The following is a 19,624-nucleotide window of genomic DNA, read 5'->3' as shown; positions in this document are numbered from 1 at the left end:
TGCGCAAAAAAATAATAATAATAATTATATAACTATCCTTGAAGTAAATATTACTGATCAATTAGCGCATTGTTTTTTAAAAATTCATGGAAATCGTTTTAGAGAAAATTAAAAATTGGGAAAAAATCATTAAAGTGAGAGTTCCGCTGGACGGGTTTTAACCAAAACCTTTCGGCAATGTTTAGTTTTTTGAATTACGGTGGATACGCACTTACAAACATACCAATTTGGAAAAAAATAAATAGTATATTTCCGATCGGTGAAAACGCCAAAAATAGAAAATCTGCGCGATAACAATCCCTTAAGAAGAGTGGGAAAGAAAATATAAAAATGGTAAACTGTTTACCTGCGGACACAATGACCCGGAAGTAAAAGATTCACTCACCCTTCAGTGAGATCCTCTAACCCTCTAGTTTCTCAAAAAGAATTCATTCACCCCTAGTGGTTATTCGGCTACCAATTATTGCCACCCTAAACATAAAGCAAATCTTCCCTTTTGCTTGGAAGAAACTGTATTCCCATGTTCCAGATTTTTTTTTTTCCTTGCAAAATCTTGTTCCTTTTATCTTCTACACTCAGGATGGAACAGATGAGTGGAACGTGCAAGTTTTGCCTCTAGTATTGTGTCCACTTTTAGAGCAGCCGAACACGTTCATTCTCTCAGTCACAGGATTTTTATTTATTCACATTATCTTACTGCACATAAAAAAAAGAAGTTATTCTTGAAAAATTGTTACAAAAAAATTCAAATCTCAAATTACGAGGGGGTACCCAAAAATAACCGGAATTGCGTTGCCGCGCATGGAGCTTATGTAGTACGCATTTCTGCCGCTAGACGTGTATAGCGCAATTCCTTGCCAGTTCAGTCCTGCCTGTGTTGTCTGCCAGGCTTGTTCTGTTCATCTGCAGTGATTGTTTTTACCAGCGCTGTTTTGTTCTTTTTTCGTTTTTTATGATGGCAAGTTTAAGTGAACAACGTGCAGCTCTGAAATTTTGTTTTCTACTCGGCAAAAATGCTGCTGAAAGTGTTTTAATGTTGAAAACAGCTTACAAAGATGACGCTATGGGAAAAACTCAAGTATACGAGTGGTTTACTCGGTTTAAAAATGGCGACATGTCGATTGATGACAAACCTCATTCTGGACGTCCATCAACTGCCCGAATCGACGAAAATGTTGAAAAAATTCGAGAGCTGGTGTTCACAGACCGTCGACAGACAATTGATCAACTGTCAGAGAGTAGTGGGTTATCTTGGAGCTCGGTTCAGCGAATTTTAACGGAAGATTTGGGGATGAAAAGGGTTGCTGCCAAGTTTTTTCCTCGAGTTCTGACTGACAATCAAAAAGAACATCGAGTTGAAACATGTCGTGCTTTGAAACAACAGCTTGAAACTGATCCAGACTTTCTGTCAAAGGTGATGAGTCATGGTGCTATGGTTATGACCCAGAAACAAAGCAACAGTCGAGCCAATGGCGCCAATAACCTTAGATGATGACGCGCCTTAAATCATTTAAAAAAAAAAAATTGCCTAAAGAAAAGTACATCTTGCCCTGCATATGTACGACAATTTACAAATAATTAAAATGTAGAATAATGATATATAAAGAACAGATACATTAAAATATACATTTTACAAATACAGTACAGATACAAATACATTTAAAATAAAGAGAACAACTACTTAGATACAGCTTACTCTGATAAAATAAACTAGACATTTTTGAATATCTGAAATTAACACTAAAGACAAAGAACATTTAGTTAACTCTTTATTTGTTGAATATATACATTATACAAAGTGCACACGTTTTCACCTACTATTCTAGTCTTAGCTGGAGTGCTAGAATAAAGAAAAATATTATTTGTTTTTTCTCCAAACCTTACAACCAACAAATTTTCAAATCTATCGGAATGAGTTACAAAATGACTAATGTAGTCATTCTGAAAAAAAAACCTCCCTAGACTGTTATGAAGGTTAAAATGTAAATTTACATTGGCACTTCATCTATGTAATTATTTTTTAAATATTTTATAATAAAGTTACATCCATCTATAAACAATAAGTTGGTTCTCGAAGTATTAAAGAATAAGATACCTTTTCTAGACATTCAGTTCGTTCTAAATTCCATTAGTAACTCACCAATGAGTGATATGTCTTACAGTAAATTCGATATTTATTCACAGTTATCTAGTCACATTAAGAAAACTGTGGGTGATAACCCAGATACGTCTTGCACGGAAAAAATACCGGATAAGCATTGTATTTTATGTGATACCCACCAGTATGTTGAGATAAAGTACCTCTTTTTCCACATTTTTTATGTAAATTTTTAATGTAAATACAGTGATTGTAACGGAATATATTCTGAGTTAATAGAGGAGGAGATTTTTCATTTAATATTCTAGACAAAATTAACGATATTTCCCTTTATTGTTTTAAACAGTTAAAATGTAAGTTCTCCTTATTATTACTGTTATTTTCTTCAGAATTTTTGTTTATTTTGGGGAAAAGAAACGTTGCTGATCATATTGATTTGTTTAAATTTAGTAACAGATTAGATTTTATTATATTTTGTGTTAGAATTTGTACAGATCTGGAGTACCTAGATATCAACTTATTTGCAAGTAAGTTGTAAGTAAGTTAGTGTAAATTTTTTTTTTTTATATCTTTTATTTGAAATTTACACCTGCACTCGTGCAGTACAATAAGTAAATATGCTGTGCGTACAATAAAAATGGCGTGGCAATCATGAATGATGATCATCCAGTGATGACCATCATTAGTCTACCAGTTGGTCACGGGGCCAACGGCGCCTCAGCCGTCTTCGGGGGTTGGAGGGAAGTGTGGTTGAGAATAGGTTTGCAGCTAAAGGATTAGGGTGAAATGATAGTTTTTGGTGGAATGTGTTGTAGCGGGTTTTGGCAAGTTCTGGTATAAATGGAATGTTGAGGTCTGTGTGTATGGAGTGGTTACTGACATAAAAGGGAGGGTTTACAATGCGGCGGAGTATTTTAGATTGGAGTGTTTGTAATCTGTTGATGTTAGATCGTTTAGCTGTCCCGTAAAGTTCAAGTCCGTAAGTCCATATTGGAGCAAGAAGGGAAGTGTACAGTCGACGCTTGTTCTGTAATGTTAGTTTTGAGCGTTTGTCCAGTAGTCTAGCAAGGAGTTTGTATCGTTTGTGTAATTCAGCCCGTTTAAGTCTCGTATGAGGGTTCCAAGTTAGTCTTTTGTCTAGGTACAGTCCAAGGTACCGCACATGGTCGGCTGGTGGGATATTTTTTTTTTTTTTTTTTTTGGCGCATCAACAGCTGAGGTCATTAGCGCCCGGAGCTTTTTCCAGTGCACTGCCGGCCTCCGGACAGTGTTCTCTCGTTACAGACAACACTGTCCATCACCGGACAGTGAGCTGTAAGAAGCTCCTAGGAAGAGAAAATCTAAGGGTCAGCTGCTGGATTCGAACCCGGGACCTCCGCGTGGGAGTCCAGTATGCTAACCTCATAGCTAATGCTGGTGGGATAGGAGTGTTATATAAGAAGACAGGTCCAAGAGTTGTTCGTTTGAGTGTGAAGACTATGTGTTTGGATTTGTTTGGGTTGATTTTTATTCGCCATTTTTGTAGCCAGGGTTCTAGTGAGTGAAGGTGAGATTGTAGAGAGTGGTTAGCGAAGACAGGATCAGTATGTGTGGAGAGAATGGCAGTGTCGTCAGCGAAGGTGTATATGGAGGTGTTGGGATTTGAAGGTAAGTCGGCTGTAAAGATTGTGTAGAGAAGAGGAGCTAAGACGCTACCTTGTGGTACACCAGCAAGGACAGGAAAAATAGATGATCGAGAAGAGCCTTGAGTTACTAGGAAGAATCGGTCGGAGAGATAGGATTTGAGTATAAGATAGTATGTGCTTGGTAGAATACCCTTAAGCTTCCATAGCAAACCCTTGTGCCATACTCAGTCAAAGGCCTGTGAGACATCCAAGAATACTCCAGCGCAGAAATGTTTAAGCTCCAGTGATGTAGCGATGGTGTCCACAACGCGATGGGCCTGCTGGATTGTAGAGTGGCAACTGCGAAAACCAAATTGATGATTTGGGATAATTCCAAGGCCATCAAAACTTTCTTGAAGGCGTGGTAGGAGGAGTCTCTCAAAAATTTTGCCTAGAATCGAAAGGAGGCTGATAGGGCGGTAAGAGGAAGGTGGATGCGTGGGTTTTGAAGGTTTAGGTATCATACAGATGGTGGAGAATTTCCAAAGAATAGGATAATAGGTAGTTCTCAGTATTGAATTGTAGATGGTTGTAAGGAGGACTATTGCTTTTCTAGGAAGTTGAAGGAGAATGTGTGCTGTGATTAAATCATAACCTGGACTCTTTTTAGGGGGAAGATTGATAATGGCCTCCTTGACTTGCTTGGGTGTGAATGATTTAGGAGGAAGAGAAACTGGTAAAGGAATGTCCAAGTCGGTATTGACGTCTTGGGTGTGTTGTAGATTTTGGGTGTCAGGATGTGGGGTGAAGACGGAAGAGAGGTGAGCTGCAAGTAAGTCAGCTTTTTCTTGATCAGATTTAGCCCAGGAGTTGTCAGCAGAACGGAGAGGGGAGGAGGTTTGTTGAAATTTTAATATTCGTCGGGTGACAGTCCAGAGTGAGTTGTCGTCAGTGGTAAGAGATTTTGTATAGTTAGCGTATTGGGTGTTATAGTATTTTTGAAGTTCGTTTTTAAGCTGTCTTGCAAGATGATTGAAATTTCGTTTGTGGGAAGGATACCTAGTTCGCTGCCAAAGAGATCTTGCTCGTCGCTTTTTAGTTATAAGAGTGCGAAGTAGGATAGGTAAGTTATAAGGCAAACGTTCTGTCCGTGTAGTTGTACAGTATGAAGTCGCTTGCCATATGCTTTGCTGTACACAAGTTAGTGTAAATAAATATATATTATTGTTATTATTTATGAATGCTAAGTTAAAAATTTGTGGAATTAGTGGTTCCAGTCTTTGGGAGTGAACAATAAATTTTAAGAAAGTTATTAATTTAAACTTCAAGTCATCTCTAGTAACCCTTTTGTGTATTCTTTGAAGGGCCACTTTATCCATCTTTACTGCCTATGTAGCAGAATTGTTTCTGACATGTACATTAGAACATTTAAAGAGAAGAGTGGTTCACATCGTACACCACGGATATCATGCTTAGCATTTCTATAAACCTCTTGACCTAATTTAGTTGTATACTTGTAAGTATGCAGAAAGTTAACCTATTGCACTTTAGCATATTTTCTAATCGGAATAATTTTAAAAACAAATATGGTTACAGCAACTTTGACTTAAAATGAAAGAAACTACTAGTAAGAAAATGTCAACACTCTCAACTTTCCCTACAGTGTTTCATTTGTCTTTAACTGAATTAGGATTTTTTTTCCTTAATCAATGGAGTAGCTGAAAGATATTTTAACCTGGTTGAACACGGGTGAAACAATTTAAATACTCTTGGGGCGAGTGTTGGTCTAGTGGACAAGAGCGTGGCTTTGTGAGTGGGAGATCCCCAGTTCGTATTCCGCGTATGACTACTTTTTATTAGTTAGAAAAAATTGGTTATAGTAAAGTACGAGCTTCCATCCCTGTCAACGATGCCTAATTTGGTAGTCCCGCCTGAAAAAATAGGCCATTACTTTACGCTCTATCTTTCTTGTAGCCTAAACCATTCTTTGGGTTTGCGATGGTTTTTCTCCCGGGGGAGAAAGGGGCAGTTGCAGATGGAGCAGAAGACCTGAGGCCTGATCTGGGCCTCACCCTGAGCAAAAAATAATAAATTCCTCAAATTAATAGGTTTCCTCACTGGGCATAGCCTTATCAGAGGGTAATTGAAAAAGCTGGGTCAGTAAATGTGATAGCACTTGCTTTGTTCTGTAGAAAAATGGAAGAAACACCAATCCGCTTACTAAATGTCGGCGAAATGACATTACCCGAGAAAGATTGAGACACTTGGGAAATCACCAGACGTTAGAGATGACTTCAGGTTACCTTCAACCCTCTTAGAACTTGAAATTTCTTCCGACCTATAAATTGTATAGTGCAAATAAAGTAATCGCCTATTCGGGCTTAACGTCCAACTACCAAAGTGATGTTTAAATAGGCAGAAAGTACAAAACTAATCGCCATGCGAGATATCTGCCTTGGCTAAATGCTCTACTAAAAGAAACGATAAAACAGTGTAAATTAATCGTTTGTTTAGCGAACGTTAAGTTAGTCTGTCGAAAATTCCGTTCAATTTCTGTTTATTTATTTCCATTTAAGTCATGTGTAGGGGGATTCCAGGTTAGAGGTTTGTCTATGAAAAGTCCTAGATACTGGTACTAGGTAAACGGGCAAAAGAATAATTGTGTAATTACATTTTATTTATTTATTTTATAAGGCGCCACGGTAGGCGAGCGGTTAAGAGGCGAGACCTGCGAAGCTAATATGTACGTATTGCGGTACGGGGTTCGATTCCCGGTCTTAGGCCTTGGATTTTATTTAATGGTTAATAAAAGAAATTTACAGTAAAGTATGTTTGCTAGTCGCCTCCGTCCACGACACCTAATTTGGTAGTTGGACGTCAAGCCCCACCTGAAAAAAATAGGCAATTACTTTACTTTTATTTATTTTATAAATATGCACTTCTGAAGACGAGGGTCAGGAGATTCTAATAAGACTACAAAGAGAAAAGAACCTCCAAAAGAGATGATTACGGATTCTACGGTGTTCAGGCTAATCTCAGGAGAATTTTTAATGGAACAGTTCTTAGAGATGGAATTATATTTCTCTCTGTCATTCCTTTGTAAAGAAGTTGTTGTTCTCACAACTGATCCATGCTGGACAAATCCACCAAAAAACCGGACTCTAATCTTTCTTTGAAGATTACTTTAGCTTCTTTTACATAATTGGTGTTATTATTAAATAATTAAATTAAGATTAAGAAGACATCTTTATTGTATGAACACTGTATTCAGAGAAAGAAGGTTGATTCCCCTTTCGAAACTTAGCAAATCTTGTTCATGCTGAACACATAATGGTGATTGTACGTATAATAAATTTTACTAAGCAAGAAGTGGGAGTTATTTGAATGCCGTAGCACCGTGAGAGCTGAAGAACTGGCTGTGTATGGACATGGCGACTAGGGGAGTGAGATATTTCTAGATTATGGATGCAATATGTGTTAACTCCTCGGAGGGGACCTTGTGTGGAGAAAAAAAAGAAAGCAAAGTAAAACCTTCGTATGGGGTGCTGTTAGCGAGAAGGTTGACCTTGTCTGGCGTCCTGAAGTTCTCCCTTCTTTATTAACCCCTCTTAGTTCACCAAGTATCCTCTACCTGTTTACCACGCTACTTCGTCTCTCTGTTCCCACTCTTTCACCCCTATTACTGATTTTAAACTTTGAGGGTGTCATCTGGAATCCCTAACTATGGACTGGTGCCTTCTGCAAAAAAGTTCTTGAGAGAAAAACATTTCCTACTGAAATTCTCACACATTCTGGTTGTCACAATTCATTCGGACATGGAATTCATATTGTTCTTAGTTAAATTATCTGCCCCAGTAAAATTTCAGATATGAAGTGTAATAGCAGCCTTCCCAGTAACACAAAATTCGTATAATTTATAATAAAATTAGTCATGATTATCACCAATCACTACAAAGCAATGATTTTTACCTCAGTAACAAGCAATTGACTTTAGAATACAATCCACTTGCTCCCGTTAATTACTTAACTGATTTAAACTGAGAGGTATTCCAACGGTACCTGAAAATCTTAAAATCTCAGTATAAATACATATAAGCTTTTCTTCACAAGTAGTAATAACCCATAATATCATCTATTAAATTTAGCACTCATTAAAATGAAAAAAAAAAACAGATCTTCCATTTTATTAAGGACCAAAGAGGGCGTGGTGTGGCATACATGGAGGTTAGGCGTGGTTAAATAAACTGTTCTCACTTCTGATTGGCTCTTCAACCAACCCACTTTTCTTATCTTTTTCTGTGATTGGCCAAATCTTTATTGGTTATTATTTTCATAAAAAATTCAAGTTTAATTTTTTTTACTAATTTTTCCTCCGTAGGTATTTAATGAAGTATCACATTATGCAATAAAATGTTTTCCCAATAAAAACCTAAAAAATCAAAGATTTTTCTTGCCTAATGTCCTGTTTTCTATACTAATAATGTAAGAGTAAACAGAAAATTGGGAATAATGGTTATTTGCATACGAAGTATGTAAAAGAAAATGTGGGTCATGTTTCACCTATTGTCCCCTGCCATTTTGTATGTTTATTTTCTTAGGCCTGTTATTTAACTATTTTCAATGATTTATTGATTAATATTTGATACTTTTTATTACAACCAGCCTAAGTTAAATAGGTGCTACTCTATAATAATATTTTGTAATTGAAAATGGTCTGCATAAAGGTCTGTGACATCTAGTAATTCTAAACAATATTAATTGTATGCAGTAAAATTACTTAAATGATATTATAAAATTAGAATAAAACATAAGCTTTTTCATTCGTTTCTAAATGGCTGAAATTACGAACTTTGTCTTTATCTTTTCAACTTTTTAAACCGTAAGTTTTTTTAAAGGAGAATTTTGAATCTTTTGGATAGAATTTCCTCTTTTTTTGGCTAACTCATCTCTCATGGGAAATACAGTATCCAGTATCCCAAAAGGCATATCTACCTTATTTAACCATTAATATAACAGCAACCTTTTTATTTATTATACCTATTTTTCTTTAATTATTTGTCTCATATTTTTCAAAGCTTCTTTTTAGTGAGTTAGATAGCAGCTAAATGGAATTATTATTGCGAATTTCCACTCCATTGGAAGGTAAACGAGACGTAGTATTGCATTAGAGAGATAAGTATTAGAGGTATTAATACTTTTCGTGGAAGATGACGCAGTTAATATCCTTTAAAGATAACGTGTAGTTCCTAATATTTATGGGTCAACGATTTCTATATTATTAGTTTTCAAAATAATCTCAACACATTTTTAAACACTCTCATATATCCAGCAAATTCAAAATTTTGACTTTTCTTTAATATTTTAGAGTAATTTCTTTTAATTTAAGGGAATTCTGTAATTATTATTTCTCCTTGCAAAATAATTAGCAAATTAATGAGCTTTTTTTAAGTGAACTACCCTCGTTTTTCGTTAATCAAAACTATCAAGCTATGTTCGTTTGCTGTAGTTGAAAATTCAAAACTATCTCTACAGGTTGGTTATCTTCTTAACCTGGTTTGGGGGAAAACAATATATGAAAACCACCTGGGAGATCAGTTCAATATTGTCGATTCTGGGTTATCATCATGTGGAACGTTATTGATGTTACTCCAGACTCCAGTCAGAGATATGTTACATTCCTCAAGGAGCAGTCTTTTGCAGCATTTCTTTCTCATAAAACCATCAGCTAGTCTTTTTATTTTCTTTTATAATAATATTTAGTTGAGTTCTCGATAATTATTTAGCTCTGATAAGTATAATTTATACAGAATATATTATATTATATAAAACTGGTGATACTTTACCTGTATGTTATCTCTAAATTCAGCCCACTTCTCTAATCTTCTCACACGCTACCTTAATATTTAACTCCTGTCTCTTACGATCAAATTTCATAAATTCATGCCAATTTATTTAAAAATGAATTTATTGTAACTCAGTTATTTTAATTTTAAATTTTTTCTTAGGGCTAATCCTTCAATACATCCTTAGCCTCTTTTTCGTATAATATCAACTCGTAACACTTGCATGCTGCCAGTGTAGACAAACTGGTTTGCTGGAATAGAAGCTGAGGCTTTTTCTTAATGGGCTACTTTGCCAGTATGAGATGTGGGTAATCATAGGTTTTACAGAATAACTTTGGTACACCTGTAACTAATTTAGAAGAATTCCCTGCTATCTTATTAGTTTATAATTATTATCTATCTAGAAATTCAAAATTGGAGTAGTTTTTTATATAAGTTTCTAAAAAGTAAATTAAATGTATTTAATTTGGGACCTGAAACTCTTCGTGAACTGCTGTGAAAATGAATCTTCCTTAAAAGCTAAAAATGATTTAAAGAAAAAAACTAAAAGATTCAGGGAAATGGTATTTCCTGATTGACCAATTTTGTTAAAAGTATTTAGCATCTCATGATGTCACTAAGTGAAGGTAGTGAAGATGCAAAGAAGAGAGAACATTTAGTAAAAATTAATTTTTCGTCCATTCTGGTGAAGTCATAAAACAGAAAATGATTAAAATGCAACCTTCTTATTTTAGAATACCTACTTCAATTCTAACTTAAAAGTAAACTCTTTTTTTAAATAAGCATTTAATTTGTACAATTTTTTTTTCAGTACATACCTACATAACATTTTGTTTCCTGGCAGGCCAAAAATTGTACTTGACAAAAATTTTTTGGACTTGTTTCGTTTTTTATTATTTCGTCTTCCAGTTCTTATTATCAATTGGTCCCAGAAGCCAAATTTGGACTATATCCGAACCTGTTTTCGTTCTGTGTCCATATTCAGAAATATTCCTGGACTGTTACATTTTCTGCTGTAGTCCAGAAAACGTGAACGTGCGAACGTGACTCGTTCAAGCTAACATTGAAGTGACTGTCTTGGAATCTATCTAAGATAGAAATTATGTAAGGCGAATGTTTGGCCGTCTATGTGGTCTATTAGGCTGGAAACATAGTGGAGTGGCAAGCAAAGCGGCGAAAACAAACACAAATTAACATATGGGACCACTTATAGTAGAACGCTACCAAGAGAGAGTAGAGCAACGAGTTGTGACATGTTTGATTTCTTCGCTCTCATCGCGCTCAATTTCCGAAGGTTAAAATGGATATTGCTGCATTTATTGGAGTAGTTTTTTTTTTAAAGAAACCTCTGTGGGACCAACAGGATCTTCTACATTATAACCGATTTGTGTTGGATAAGAAATGGGACAGAATTAATGGGGTTAACATTGAAATTAATCTTTTTCTTGATTAACGTGCCTTCAACTCTGATTAGTATGTAATTAAATGTTGAAATAGACATTCGAAAATACGAATGAAACTTGTCAGGATGCTCCCGAAGTTGTTGGTACAAGTGATGGAATTCACTAAGTTCATGTCTAGTCCTGTTTATATCTTGAACAGTGCAGCTCCTGCTACTAAGCTGCTGTAAATACCAAATCTTCATGGAAGAATTTTTGTTTATATAAACGATTCCTCCATCATGTCTCGTCGAAAGGAGAACGCGACTAAACTCGTCACTATGTGCATGCTCGTCGCTCACCACTCTCTCTGAATTGAAGCAACTATCATCGCCGCACCACTATGTTTACATTCTTAGTATTTTAAAACGATCGGGCCTTAATCCTTGATAAGAAAAAGCTTTTCAGTTCAGCTTTTTTGATGCGTAAATTGCTCATCACTAATACTCAACCTTTGTTTGAATTATTTCATCATGGTTTCTATCAACGTTTGACTTTAATGCATGTCCCGCATCTTGAAAGTCGGTTCCATTTTGATGCCATTGATCCTTGCAGTCAGTTTTGCAATAAAGTACTGTTAGAATACCTACTTTAATTCTAACCTAAAAGTAAACTCGTTTTTATTTACTGACAGTAAGCACTTAATTTAAAAACTTGATCAGTACATAACATTTAACTCAATTAATGTTTTAGTACTTTTGTTGTTTTAATAAATGAAATAACAACTCTTAAAACATAGATTTGGTTTAGAAAGAATTTTATTTGCTATTTTGGTAATTAAATTGATCCTTATGTGCTTTCAAAAATAATTTTATAAATGTGGTACAGCGTATTATTAATAATAAACATTTACAATTACATTTGTATGTACGAGGGTCGTTTGAAAAGTCCGTGCAAAGTCAGAGAGATAGCACTACTGGCGCGTATCGAGGTTATGTTTAGTTAGTAGCATCTCTTAGAAGAACACACCAAGTTTCAGCCAGATCGGTCTATTTCTTTGTGTTTGGCATTCGTTTGAATCGAGGAAGTCGAGTGATTTTCAAAAAATGGACGAAAAAGAATTTCGTGTGTTGATTAAACACTACTTTATGAAAGGCAAAACGCCTCAGGAGACTAAAGAGAAGCTTGATAAACATTATGGTGACTCTGCACCTTCGATTAGAACAGTTTATAAGTGGTTTCAAAATTTTCGGTGTGGCCATATGGGCACAAGTGACGCTGAACGTTCAGGACGCCCTGTTGAGGTTACTACTCCAGAAATCATTGATAAAATCCATGATATGGTGATGGATGACAGAAGAGTGAAGGTGCGTGAGATTGTTAGTGCTGTGGGCAACTCGAATGAACGGGTACATAATATTTTGCATCAACATTTGGACATGACAAAGCTATCCGCAAGATGGGTGCCGCGATTGCTCACGCTTGACCAAAAACGAAATTGTGTAAGGACGGTTTGCAGCTGTTCCAGAAGAATCCGCAGGACTTTAAGCGTCGTTTCGTCACTGTGGATGAAACATGTATACATCACTACACTCCTGAGACCAAAGAACAATCTAAACAATGGGTTACCAAGGGGGAATCTGCGCCAAAAAAGGCGAAGACAGACCGTTCCTTCGGCCGGAAAGATTATGGCAACTGTCTTTTGGGATTCGCAAGGAATAATCCTCATCGACTATCTGGAAAAGGGTAAAACTATTACAGGTGCATATTATTCATCGTTATTGGACCGTTTGAAAACCGAGCTGCAAGAAAAACGCCCACGATTGGCCCACAAAAAAGTCCTTTTCCATCACGACAACGCGCACTAGCTCACACCTCAGCAGTTGTGGTCGCAAAATTAATGGAAATAGGGTTCCAACTCGTTTCACATCCCCCCAATTCTCCAGACTTGGCTCCCTCGGACTATTATTTGTTCCCCAATATGAAGAAATGGCTGGCGGGAAAAAGATTTTATTCAAACGAGGAGGTGATTGCAGAAACGAATGGCTATTTTTCAGACTTGGTCAAATCCTATTATTCGGAAGGGATCAACAAACTAGAGCAGCGTTGGACAAAGTGTATAAGCCTAAAAGGAGACTATGTTGAAAAATAAAAAAGGTTTACCCCAAAAAATTAAGTAGTTTTTATTTTTGCACGGACTTTTCAAACGACCCTCGTATCTAGTATTTTATAATAATATAATGTTTGTATAACAGCATACCAAATTTCAAATTAGTTAACACAAAATGTATGAAAGCCAGGCTGTCTGATAGTTTATTGCAGTATCGAATTAAGTCTAAAGAAATTAAATACAAACCTTTTTCCCCACCAAGTTGTACCAAGCTCACTCAGTACGTTCAACCCAGTTCGATTTTTCCCCATAACCAATCATCATTGTTACTAATGTTAGCTAACTAAAACTTACAACTTAGCTTCGCCAAAACGATTTGAATAACCTTTTATAATAACTGTTCTCTTAGATGTTATCAAATTGTACAATACGATAAAAAAAAAATTGGGTTAAAATATACGAGTAATTTACATGACAGAGGCATTGCAGTCTTTCATACTAGAGGAGAAGTAGTAGGCAGAATAAAAAGAAATATTTGTATTGATAAGGAATTAATTATTAACGAAAGCAAAAAACGTTTTTGAGTTCATGTAAATTTCAACTCTTGTTTGAATAAAGTTGCCATTCAAAATGTTTCCTATATTCATTATAGAAGCTGAATAAACCAATCTTTTTAATCGGCCTTCTACCACAGTCTTTCAAGTTCCTTAGACGGCTCTCGCGCTTTGCTTTGCTGGCAGTTTAAGGCTGGGCGCATTTTCTTTAAGATTTGGGAGGCGACAGTTTTAATTTTTAATTTTTTTTTCTCCTTCAAACTCTGCTTTAAGACACTTTTAATAATAAAAGCTCTAGCCTAAAGTATCTTTTCTTTTAATTTATCGATTGCCACGAGTAATGCTATTCATGGTGTAAAAAAAAAAAATCACCATTTAGAAATAAAGTTACTGTACCTAAATCATTCACTGTCTACATTATAAAAGTATACGGCTCACTTTCAAAAATTATATCAGTTGAACGAGTCACAATGTCCGCATACTTCGTAGTATAATGCTAATAAATAAAAAAAGCAGAAGCACAGCTGTTTCCTTTTAACCTTGGTTGGCGCACATTCTACTATAACAAAACCTGAGGTCATTGTTTGACGTCATTGGTTACGAAATCAATGAAATTATATGTAAATTTATATAAAATTTCTTAAGATGACTAAATAAAAAAAAATTAAGACCCTGCCTTCTGTATCTTATTATTAGCATAAATGACGCGATTATTTTCTAAGTAAACCTTATCCAAATGGCCTAATTTAAGGGGGGGGGAAGGGAAAAACTGCGTAATTATTATTTTGACGTTAAGTTTTTCTCAATTCTCAATAATGTGCTGTTATTACACATTTATAAAATTATTTTTGAAAGTACATAAGGATCAATTTAATTACAAAAATAGCAAATAAAATTCTTTAACATCTCAATACTTTGAAAAACTAAAATAGTTCTAATTGTTACTTTGTAGAAGATGGATTTAATCTGACACTAACCGTACTGCTTGGACAACCATTTTTTTTTTTTTTTTTGAAAATTGCACAGTGCTTTAGAATGGATACAAAAATACAAAATAAAGTATCGCCTACTTTTTCAGGCGGGGCTTTACGTCCAACTACCAATTAGGTGTCATTGATGGAGGCGATTAGCAAACATACTTTACTGTAAATTTCTTTTATTAACCATTAAATGAAATCCAAGTCCTAAGACCGGGAATCGAACCAAGTACCACAATACATATTAGTTTTGCAGGTCTCGCCTCTAACCGCTCGGCTACCCGTGGCGCCTTTTAGAATGCATATGCTTAGGATGGAATATTTAATTTTTTTTTGCTCTTTGAAACAGAAGAACTAGACTGAGCTCTTTCAGGGAAACTGAAGGATATGGTGCAGTTTCTCTCTGTCCATTTCATTTTATCTAGTCGGATCAATTGAGAAGAATAATACTCTAGAACCAAAGTTACCCAGTATTATCGATTTCAAAAATATTTTGGACAAATATCATTTTGGGACTGGAAAGCCTCAAAATAATCAGAGCAGGAAGTTATGGCGATATATTGCTTAACTTCTGCAACTCCAACGAACAATATCCACCTGTTATCGATACATCCGAGAAAAAAAAAAGTACATTCAAATCCACCCGTTTTTGGCGTTATTTGTGTTTGCGCCCACTTCGCAGAGGTTACTTCAGTTTCCGATTAATGATCGCTCAGTTTAGCGCGAGATTAGATCACAAAACTGCTGAAAAAAAAAAAAAAAAAAATCAAAAATAAAAGACCTGTATAGAAATGTACCGGGGTATTGTGGAATCCGAGGCGCCACGGTAGCCGAGCGGGTTTGAGGCAAGACCTGCGACGCTAATATGTATTGTGGTACTGGGTTCAATTCCCGGTCTTAGGCCTTGGATTTTATTTGATGGTTAATAAAAGAAATTTACAGTAAAGTATGTTTGCTAGTCGCCTCCGTCCACGACACCTAATTGGTAGTTGGACGTTAAGCCCCGCCTGAAAAAATAGGCGATTACTTTACTTTTACTTTTTTTTTTTTATTGTGGAATCCGTAAAAGCGTAATCGCTAAGTTCTTCATTAGGTGGTTGTTGCCCTTCTACAATTGGTATATTGTTTGCTCAATTAAAGCGAGATGATGGCCGAAGTTCCCAGTATCCCAGGGAGTACTCCCGTATCGGCTTTTTCTTCGTTGCATTACTTTAAAAGAAATAGAAGAAGAAGATGGCGAAAAAATTAATAAGTGATCAAACACGATAAGAGCCGCTCTACCAGCGAGGGAAACCTTCGCTCTTTTTACTCTTCTAAATGCAATCCCACCTCTTCGCTCTCCGGTCAACCGCGAACACCTTGGTCTGCAAGTACATCTTGTTTAGTACAGGAACCCACCTTATCGAAAAAGTATTCTAAAAATACCTCAACTTTTCTACGTTTTGTTTAACTTAAGTGGGAATAAGTTTCAGTTGTATTGAACTGTACTCAAAACATTATTATAATTTTTTTTTGTTTCAGGTATGTATGGAGTTCTTTCTTCAGAATGTATTCAAACGTAAGTTAACCATTTAATGTTTTTTTTAAACTGTTACTATGTATTTAACAAAAAATCCAGCTAATTCAAAAGAATTCATTCTTCGATAATGCTTTTCTTATTGCACTCTACCTTCCTTAACTACGGAGGGTGTTGCTATGGTAACTTCTTTTCTGAAAGATATATGGTAAGTTATCCTGAAGGGAAATTCTTAGGGTGAGGCAATCAAGTTTTAAACTTAATGTTCCTTTTAGGATCAACTGTGAAACCGCCATCAAGTGAAAAATCTATGATATTCCAAAGAAAACTGAACCTTTTTATTGAACAGTTATAGTAGACGTTCACCCAGATTTTTTTAATTTTTTTTTGATAATTTATTATTAAAAATCAATCGTTCCACTTCGTTCGACAGTATTCAGTTCTAAATGAAAACGTAATAAGAAGAAAAGAAGAAGAAGTTGAAGAACAATGATGTCTTTTTTACCAAATCACCCTCTCGAATAACATTTTCAATGTTAAAAAAAAATAACTCATTTTAAATCGTATAAAAAAGAACTGTACTATAAAAATGAATTTAAATATTTGCAGCTAGAAAATTTATACTGAAGTAGAAAGAGAGAGGAAGTGACACAATATCAGATGACAGTATTAATACGGAACTAAGGTCTATCTGCAATATCCGTAAGATGATCCTAAACTTCAAATACCATCAGAATGTTCCTCTCTCAAACCAACTAAAAATAGTAACGGACAAAACGGGCACAATAAGATAGCCTAGTGTTACTGCATTGTTTTCTCAACATAACTTCTTAACTCCTGACACCAACCATCTAAGTTTTAAACTAAGCGCTGCATTTTTCCCTTTTTATTTTTTGCAAATCACTCATTATCCTTACTATTATTTGCAGCGGTGCCATTAAAATAGTTCGTTTAATTGCGGATTAATTCATGAACATTTCTTCATAGAATTAAAGAGATTTGCAGCAGCTAGAATTAATCTGCATGTGCAAACAAAAAATAAAATTAAAATAAATTTTGTTTTACTCCTGACCGAAGTCATTTGGTAAGGTTTGAATAAGTACGAGGTCTGTAAATTAAGTAATGAGACTGATTTTTTTAAATTTTTTTATTCAAAAAGAATTACAATTCTATATTGTCACCTTCAAAATAACTTCCTTCTGAAGCCACACAGCGCTGGAGACGTTTCTTCCACTCCTCATAGCAGTGCTCGAACTCCGATACTGGAATAGCCTTAAGCTAGTCGGTTACAGCCGTTTGAATGTTTTCGACTATCCCAAAATGAGTTCCCTTTGGAGTGATTTTTCAACTTCGGGAAGAGAAAAAAAAGTCACAAGGACTCAAGTCAGGCGAATAAGGAGGCTGAAAAGCCACAGGAAAGTTTTTACTGGCCAAAAACTCGTTTATTGAAATTGCTGTGTGACAAGGAGCAATTTTGGGACAGACGAAAACATTCAAACGGCTGTAACCGACCAGCTGAAGGCTATTCCAGTATCGGAGTTCGAGCACTGCTATGAGGAGTGGAAGAAACGTTTCCAGCGCTGTGTGGCTTCAGAAGGAAGTTATTTTGAAGGTGACAATATAGAATTGTAATTCTTTTTGAATACAAAAATAAAAAAAATCAGTCTCATTACTTAATTTACAGACCTCGTAAGTAAGTTAGTAGTAATGTAATCGCCTATTTTTTCAGGCGCGCCAACTACCAATTAGGTGTCGAGGACGGAGGCGACTAGCAAACATACTTTACTGTAAATTTCTTTTATTTAACCATTAAATAAAATCCAAGGTCTAAAAGACCGGGAATCGAACCTATTACCACAGTACATATTAGCTTCGCAGGGTCTCGCCTCTAACCGCTCGGCTACCGTGGCGCCCTGGTAAGGTTTGAATAAATCAACACCTTACTTCAATCCTTTACTGTTGTGTGTTTCTTTGGATAAAAGAAAAACAGAAAATTGCTAAAACATTTCTTTATTAAAAACTATTAAAACAAATAAAGAAAAGAAATCTTTAAAAACAAATATCTTCTTAACATTTTACCATTTCTTAAATCAACTTTCGCTTCTTAGAAATTTTTTTAAAAACTCTGGAACAAGAAAAATGAAGTATTTTTTTAATTTTTGCATGAATTATCTTGCAAGAAATTATAATTTGATTTCATTTCAGATTTGCATTATTCAGAAAAAAATCTGAGGTATTTTGGTAATTTTTGACAATTTGGTTAATTCTTAATGTTTTAAGTTTTGTAATATTTGTTTCAGTTTGAGGTGAAAAATGGTTGGGATTCTTTACAAAAGTATTTGATGTTTGACCGGTAACAGTTGTTTACAACAATTAGGGGCTTTTTGATCAATAATTTTTCATTTAGTACACAATAATTGACGAAACAACCGAAACAACCGAGGGTGACCGAAACAACTTCAAAATATCAAGAAATGTTATTTTTAAATAAAATTATATTAAGACGAAAATTACAAATGAACTGTAACTCTACGAGGGTCGTTTGAAAAGTCCGTGCAAAGTCAGAGAGATAGCACCACTGGCGCGTATCGAGGTTATGTTAAGTTACTAGCATCTCTTGGAAGAACATACACCAAGTTTCAGCCAGATCGGTCTATTTCTTTGTGTTTGGCATTCGTTTGAATCGAGAAAGTCGAGTGATTTTCAAAAAATGGACGAAAAAGAATTTCGTGTGTTGATTAAACACTACTTTATGAAAGGCAAAACGCCTCAGGAGACTAAAGAGAAGCTTTGATAAACATTATGGTGACTCTGCACCTTCGATTAGAACAGTTTATAAGTGGTTTCAAAATTTTCGGAGTGGCCATATGGGCACAAGTGACGCTGAACGTTCTGGACGCCCTGTTGAGGTTACTACTCCAGAAATCATTGATAAAATCCATGATATGGTGATGGATGACAGAAGAGTGAAGGTGCGTGAGATGGCTAGTGCTGTGGGCATCTCGAATGAACGGGTACATAATATTTTGCATCAACATTTGGACATGACAAAGCTATCCGCAAGATGGGTGCCGCGATTGCTCACGCTTGACCAAAAACGAAATCGTGTGAAGTGTTCCAGAAGAATCCGCAGGACTTTAAGCGTCGTTTCGTCACTGTGGATGAAACATGGATACATCACAACACTCCTGAGACCGAAGAACAATCTAAACAATGGGTTACCAAGGGGGAATCTGCGCCAAAAAAGGCGAGGACCGTTCCTTCGGCCGGAAAGATTATGGCGACTGTCTTTTGGGATTCGCAAGGAATAATCCTCATCGACTATCTGGAAAAGGGTAAAACTGTTACAGGTGCATATTATTTATCGTTATTGGACCGTTTGAAAACCGAGCTGCAAGAAAAACGCCCACGATTGGCCCACAAAAAAGTCCTTTTCCATCACGACAACGCACCAGCTCACACCTCAGCAGTTGTGGTCGCAAAATTAATGGAAATAGGGTTCCAACTCGTTTCACATCCCTCTCTATTCTCCAGACTTGGCTA

General features: G+C 35.7%; 2 protein-coding genes across 7 annotated transcripts in view; one reads left to right on the top strand and one right to left on the bottom strand.

Annotated features, from left to right (window-relative positions):
• numb (NUMB endocytic adaptor protein) overlaps positions 1 to 19,624 on the top strand; it is a 251,312-nt gene that overhangs the window by 89,077 nt on the left and 142,611 nt on the right. The gene's annotated exons all lie outside the window — the stretch shown is intronic.
• Positions 18,075 to 19,624, bottom strand: part of LOC141456686 (uncharacterized) — a 29,734-nt gene continuing 28,184 nt past the window's right edge. For all 3 annotated transcript variants that reach the window (XM_074132871.1, XM_074132873.1, XM_074132872.1), the window contains one exon: positions 18,075 to 18,206. In XM_074132871.1, the coding sequence (XP_073988972.1) occupies positions 18,167 to 18,206 (40 nt within the window). In that variant the 3' untranslated portion in view covers positions 18,075 to 18,166. The remainder of the gene's footprint in view (positions 18,207 to 19,624) is intronic.

This window comes from Rhodnius prolixus, unplaced genomic scaffold, assembly GCF_049639745.1.
Source record: "Rhodnius prolixus isolate KJV_2025 unplaced genomic scaffold, Rpr scaffold_10, whole genome shotgun sequence".
In the NCBI taxonomy this organism is placed as follows: domain Eukaryota; kingdom Metazoa; phylum Arthropoda; class Insecta; order Hemiptera; family Reduviidae; genus Rhodnius; species Rhodnius prolixus.
This window is presented reverse-complemented; position numbering and strand designations above follow the sequence as displayed.